Genomic DNA, 6,836 nt, shown 5'->3' with positions numbered 1-6,836 from the left:
GGTCGTTTGAAAATCATAATTCGTGCCATAGATGGCCTATTCGAACAAATCTAAACTTATTCTAAAATTTGATGCTGTTTCCGGCATTTTTTGCTTTCATTCAATAATATTAAAAAATGTAAAAATTATGGCGTTTGACTTTGTTGCAGTTTTTTATCTCACCCTGTACAAATCTATACTTTTTTCTAAAATTTGATGCTATTTCCGGCATTTTTTGCTTTCATTCAATAATATTAAAAAAAAATGTAAAAATTATGGCGTTTGACTTTGTTGCTGTTTTTTTTATCTCATCCTGTACTTTGTATTAACATATGGACCAATGGTGAACTTGTCCTCAACTCAAGCTGTCCCCGCTTTACCCAAATAATTTCATTGGATTTAAATAGTATTCACTTTCTTCGTCGGGAATGGACATAAAATCTGCAAAAGAAATCTTGTAACCCACCAAACTCCGGTTTAATAATTTGATACTACTCTTTGCGCTTTGTCCATTTGCGATGATTTTATTTCTTCTTGGGTGATTTTTCAATATTTTTGCGCCATTCAGAGATTTTGTGAAAAAATCCCATTAAACCCTGTTATTTTTTTTAATAAAACACATTATTTGTTTATTTTTTTAATACTTTTCAACTCTTCCGTAACACTGGTCGTTGTGGTGCTGGATGTAAGCCGTGCGCCAAACGCCATTGTGTTGACGAGAAGATATACAAAATGTTTATTTGCAAATTTGTTATGAGAATTTTTTTTTGTGGATTTTTTGTTGTTGTAGTCTAAAATATAAATAATAATAATAATAATAATTGATTAAAAAATCTTGCATACAATTTGTTTCAAATTTGTTATCCTAAAATATGTGTAATCATATTATAATATATAATTTGTTGTTGCTTTTCATGTTGTTGTTTTAATTGTTTTGTTTCAAATCTAATGTCACAGTTTAAAAATTGGAAAAAACCTAATTTGTTATAATATAATAAAAAATTCTTGATGATATTTGTAGCAATATTAATGGTGTTGATGATGACAACGTAATGATATTAATTAGGAAATATTTAATTTTTTTTTTTGTAGAAAAAAACAGAGAACAGTTGCATACATAAAAGTTCCTTAGAAAAATAAGTAATACAAAACGTACATTGTGTAAGTAAAGAGATTGTTAACAAAATTCATATTTTTTTTAATTCAAAATATAAAATAAAGGAAGTTGAGGAAAAAAATTATTGTTTCTTAACACATACATACAATTCTTTATAAGGGCGAAATTTTAAAAATTTGTTTAATTAACTTTTTACTGCTTGATAAATGAATGTGCCACTCCGTGTGTGTGTGTGAAATATTTTAAAATGTTTGTTATTGTTAACCTAAATATTGAATGGTCTATGGGTTGTTTTTTTTTAATTTTTTTTTTTAATTAACTTTGGTACACCCCTCCTGTACATGGAACGAGTTATAAATGGTAGCCCTTTTGGCCGATTGGTAATTGAGATCAATTGGATGTATGTGTGACAATAGTTGTCCAGCTGGTACAATGAAGTCCATTGTCAATTTCCATACAGGCGGGCGGGGTTTGTTGTATGCATGTGTTTAATTTTGTTTGATTGTTTTTTTGTTAATAATTATATTTTATGTTTACTTTGTTGTTTTTCTTTGATAACACATAGATAAATATGATTTTTTGCTGCTGATATTACTTTTGTGGGAGGGGAGGAGATTCAGTGAAATGGGGGTTTGTTATTGAATCAGTGTATGTGTGTTAAATTTTAAATGATTTTTTTCTTCTTCCTTGTTTTTTTTCTTCTTTTTTTGTAGTTTCTTACCATCTAAGAGATATTTTTGTATGTTATTTTTTAAGATTTTTTTTGTAGTTTTGTTTTTTTTTTTTCATCAAATTTTCTTATTTCTAAACGATTTTTGTTTTGTGTGTGTGAAATGTTATTGGTTAGGATTTTTTGTTGTTTTTTAAAAATTTTCAATTTTTTTCTTATTCTTTGTATTGTTTATTTGTTACTTTAAATTTGAAATTTGATATCAAGACGTTTTCACATATCGCAGTTAATTGGTTTTCAAGTTCACAATTTTGTGTTTTGTTTTTTTTTTTTTCATCATTTTTAATTTATTAAATTAATTACTTTTAAGGACCTAACATTAAGCCAGTAATGCAGCCTTGAGTTATTCTGATTTTGTATGTTTGTTTTTAAGCCTAAATCACTAAACTTAGGTGAAAATTTTGAATTTCGAATTTTGTATTCATTTCTTTTCACTTTGTATTTTTAAACGGGCGGACAAACAAAGGGGACTGTATGAATTGTCTCCTTACATGGTATTGAACCCCTTTCTTGGCCATGGTATGACCATGGCCACAATAACAATATTTTCACATGAAGTTCGAGATATTGAGAACTAAAATGACAACAAATTCAAATATTCGAGTTATTTCAATGAGAAATTCGAAAAGTATTTTTAACTCGTTTGTCATGTGAAAATACTGTAGTTTGTAGTTATATATTTTTTAAATTATTTATTAACGATAATATTCTTAACCTAAGCAACTTAATCAGTATCACATTTTAATGAGTTGGAGATCTTGGCAAATACTTCATTTCGTTTCCTTTGCTTTTTATCTTGGAAAGTAAGGGCAAGTGTTAAGGGATTCAAAGAGGATATAAATGCAGGCATTTTTTGTAAAAATGTTTCACGTTTTCGTATTTATATCCAAAAATCAATTAAATCAAAATTTCGAAAAAAAAAATTAAAGCAAAACAATAAAAAATATTTTTAAAGACAAATAAAATTAAAAGCTAAACAAAAAATATTTAACAATAATTATAAAAAAAAAAATATAAATAATTTATTAAAACCTAATTTGAACAAATGTTTGTTTGTGTGTCTGTTCGAAGTTACTTCCCTTGGTTTTCAGTGGTAATCAATGAACTTTGAAAACCTCTTAACCTTCCGTCGTTAGAAACTGGAAACTCTAAAAAACTATAAAAACAATTACGAAACCAAAAAGAAAGAGGTTTGTTTTTGGACTTTTTGTTTTGCATTAAAGTCAAGTCAAGTGGGTTGTTTGGTATTGATTTGTTTTTTTTTTAGTTTTTTTTTTTTTTCATAAAAAATTATAGAAATCTAAAAAGGTGGGTGGTTCTTCTTTTTGTTTTTTTTTTTGTCATATAAATATATTATATATATATGTACGTGTGTTTCTAAGAGTAGTATATGTTTGTATGTAGTTTTGGTCTTGAGTGTAATTTTGTGTATGTGGTTGTTTAATGGGATTATCGGTGAAGGGTGTTTGAGTTTTTCATTTTTTTTTGTTAAGTTAAAAAAAAATATGTAATTATTACTTGATTACTACCAAATATCTTCTTCTACACATACATACATATATATGGTTTATAATCCAGTGTCAGATTTGATTATCACTGTGTGTGTGTGTGTCTAACACAAACTCTTGGAGTATGGCTTATGTTTGGTTATACTAAAGTCGGGACTTATTGTTATGGTGCGCGATAAATTCTTCATAAATTGTGGCAGCAACGATGTCCAGCCCCTATGATCCTGACGCAGTGTCACATAGATCTCGTAGGCCTGAGCATCAACGCCATAGCGTTGCTGATTGAGATCAAGAGTGGCAATGCGCCTTGAGTTATTGGGTTCATCTTCGAATTCAATGTAGATGGTGCATTCGCGTAGACCATGAGTTTCTTCACGGGCTAAACGTAAAATATCCAGCGCTATGCGTGGTGTGAGATCACAGGGTAGCGACACTTCAGTGCAGGCCAAATGACGTGACTTGGCAGCACGCAACTCTTCCAAAAGACGCAGCGACAGCTCCTGGACAGCGGCCGTTTGCAAAGCTGTTGATGTTGTTGTGTTGTTAGTGGTGTTGGTGGTAGTATTATCACAGTTCAATTTGTTTGAGGAGTTGGAGGTGTTGTTTGTTTTATGCTGCTGCTGCTGTTTGTTATTGCTAATGTTATAGTTGATGCTATTGCTATTATTATTGTTGTTGTTGCTGCTGTTGTTGCTATTAATATTGCCATGCTGATGTGAATGGTTGATGTGGTGATGTGGCTTGAAGGGTGTTGTAAATTTATAGGAGGGTTGAGATTTCAACGAACCTCCTTGTGTGGGTGTGGACAGGGTGAGTTGACTCTTCCAATCTGTAATAATAAGAACAAAATAGAAAAATTAATTAACATGGGCGTTTAAAAAATAAAATAAATTGAGGGTAAGCTAAGGAAATTCATATTTGGTTAAGCTAAGTTTTAATTATCGAAATGAAAATCATGGGAAATATGGAAGAGTTACAAAGGTTTTTTAAATGCCTATATAGAAATAACTGATTTTAATTGGACAAGAAGATAAGAAATATTCCCCTTCATTATCCTACCTAATTCGTAAAATTAGCATCATTTGCCAAACACGTAAATTTAAGAGGTAATGATTATTCTACATTTCCAACATAATCCGACACATAGGACAAGAACGTCTTGCCCACCATCGCAGGCAGGCAAAACTAAAAAAATGTTTCCAACAATTGTGCCTCTTGGACCGGCAATTGAATGTAATTGACTCAGAGAGAAACGAGAGAACAGAAGCCAAATAATATATCCAAAAGATATTTCACTCAATATCCATAAGATACAATAATATCTCATTCTCTCAATTCGGAAAGCTCTTTTACTCAAAAGTAACGAATTGAAAAAAGAAACTGAATAAAGTAAATGACCAACATTTGTGTGAGCGAATGTAAATAATAGGGGCCGGTTTGGCTGGGTTCCAGGCAAGAAAAGCGAAAGATACCTACAAAACCAACTAACAGCTCTCTCCCTCCGTAATAGGCTCGAAAGAGACAAACTCCACCATCCAAGCTATTGGGTATTAGCGGAAGACTACAAGATGTATGCATGTTGGTTCAGGGAAAGAACGACATGAGAGGGAGGCAGGTAGGGAAACAAAATGACAACAGAAAAGTAAAGTGGAAAAACTTGTTTCCAGCTGATAGCACAGCTGGAAATCAGTTGTTTCTTGCATCAGCTCATATGTTTATTTGTTTGGCAGTCTGTCTGTTCGGCTGGTTGGCTGGCGAACAGGCTGACTGTCTATGTTTGTTTGTTTTTACGCTGTAGCCTACAAAATTATGGCCTAAACACTTAAACCTATCCCATCATTAAGGCTGGGCAGAGACGAACGGAAAGCGAAAGAACGAAAAACGAATCCAGCAGATACATTTATTTGTGTATCTATCAAGGCACATGAACACCCGCAAAAAGGGGTATAATCAACTTCCCTCATTTGATGGACACAAGGGAGGGGTGGAAATTATACGTATGTATGTAGCAAGAAATATAGGCTTTGTGACAAACTTACCTGTAGCTAGAGCAAAATGAGCAGGATATTGATTTTGTACGGATAACACCTCCATTTTCATTTGTAGGCAATTTATTATTTTTACAGATTATAGAAACGAAGCAATTTTTCTTTGAAGTATTTAACAAAATTAACTTGTTGTTGGGTTTTCTTTTTAAAAAAATATCACAATTTTCATAAAGGTGGGCGGCAGAACTCCTTGTGGGATCTTTCTTCTGCCTTCCTGCCTTACTTTCTCTCTTAGTCCTTTTTCCGATACAAAAATACGGCACGATTTTTAAGAAATTTCAAAACTTAAAATTTCATTCCGGACTTTCTTCTCACATTCAGCTGTGAATTAAAGTTTTTCTCCCCTTGAGTCAATAGGTGGGTGGTATGTTTAATTCTTTGATTTTTTGGTTTAATTTCTTTAACACTGCTTTAGTAGCTTTGAGAAAAACTTTGTTGCACAAACAAGTTCTTAATTGCTTTCTTTAACGAGATGAAAAACAAAATTATATTTTTTTTCAGTGAGAAGATTATAATTTTTGTAGCAAACGTTGTTCTTTCTTCTTTTCTTTTAAACAAATAATTTAACAAAACAAAAAGTCTGCTGTTGTAACAATTTCTGATGTGTGTAAGTGTATGTGTAATTTTTGAAAATTATTTAGCTGCTGATAATTGTTGTGCCTTTACGGTTTCTGTTTTTATTTTTCTTTTGGATGAAAAGTCTGATGAGGGTTTTTTGGTTTGAAAGGCCGTCTTATTGTTGTTTTGGCTGAATATTTTATTGTGTGTTCAACAGCAGTGCTACGAAGCTACTATTCCGGCCGGTTAGTAGCGGCAGCCTTTTATAGCTGTTGCCAATCCTTTGCGCTCATTGCTGCTAGTACACAATTGACTCACTCAGTCATGTACTTGAGTTGCACGTACTACATACTGAGTTCTACACACAAACACTCTTTCACTCAAAAAGAAAAAAAAAAAATACCACCAGGCAAAGAAGAAATCACATAACGCTTGCCACTATTTACTAGTTGGAGGGTGGGGGACATACACAGACCCGCACATCAATTATATGGATATGAGTATAACCACTCACTGCAAAACAGCTGAGCAGACCAATACTCACATCTGAACGTATTGTTGTTGCGGTTGTTTGAAGCTGCTCTTTGAGCTGAAATTTTCAATTCCCTTTTACAAGGGAAACACAACGAAGAGACAAATTTCATGTATCGAATGTTTGAGTTTATTTTGCTTGATATTGTCGTTGTTGCTTTTGGGCTTGTTAGTATGTTTCCTGCCGGTAAATACACAACTACCAACCATTCCAGCTAAAAGATTCGCAACAACAGCAATCTACCATTTCCGAAATTCGGCTACATTGTTTCTTTTAGTTTTTTTGCACATCCAGATACAAATGTTCGAATACAATACGAGATGCCTTTGAAAAGTGTCCTTTGTGAAAAATTGAGGATTTAGCC

At 32.2% G+C, this 6,836-nt stretch overlaps 1 protein-coding gene across 1 annotated transcript; it reads right to left on the bottom strand.

Moving 5' to 3' along the window:
• Positions 1-1,865: 1,865 nt before the first annotated feature.
• On the bottom strand, positions 1,866-6,185 carry LOC101899599 (protein scylla). Its single transcript, XM_005188320.4, has 2 exons — positions 5,374-6,185; positions 1,866-4,163 (listed from the first exon to the last, which is right to left on the bottom strand). The coding sequence occupies exons 1-2, from the start codon at positions 5,432-5,434 to the stop codon at positions 3,439-3,441; spliced, it is 786 nt and encodes a 261-aa protein (XP_005188377.3). The 5' UTR covers positions 5,435-6,185; the 3' UTR covers positions 1,866-3,438.
• Positions 6,186-6,836: the final 651 nt, after the last annotated feature.

Source organism: Musca domestica, unplaced genomic scaffold, assembly GCF_030504385.1.
Source record: "Musca domestica strain aabys unplaced genomic scaffold, Musca_domestica.polishedcontigs.V.1.1 6, whole genome shotgun sequence".
Taxonomy (NCBI): Eukaryota; Metazoa; Arthropoda; class Insecta; order Diptera; family Muscidae; genus Musca; species Musca domestica.
The sequence above is the reverse complement of the archived record's forward strand: the minus strand, read 5'-3'. Positions and strand labels throughout refer to the sequence as shown.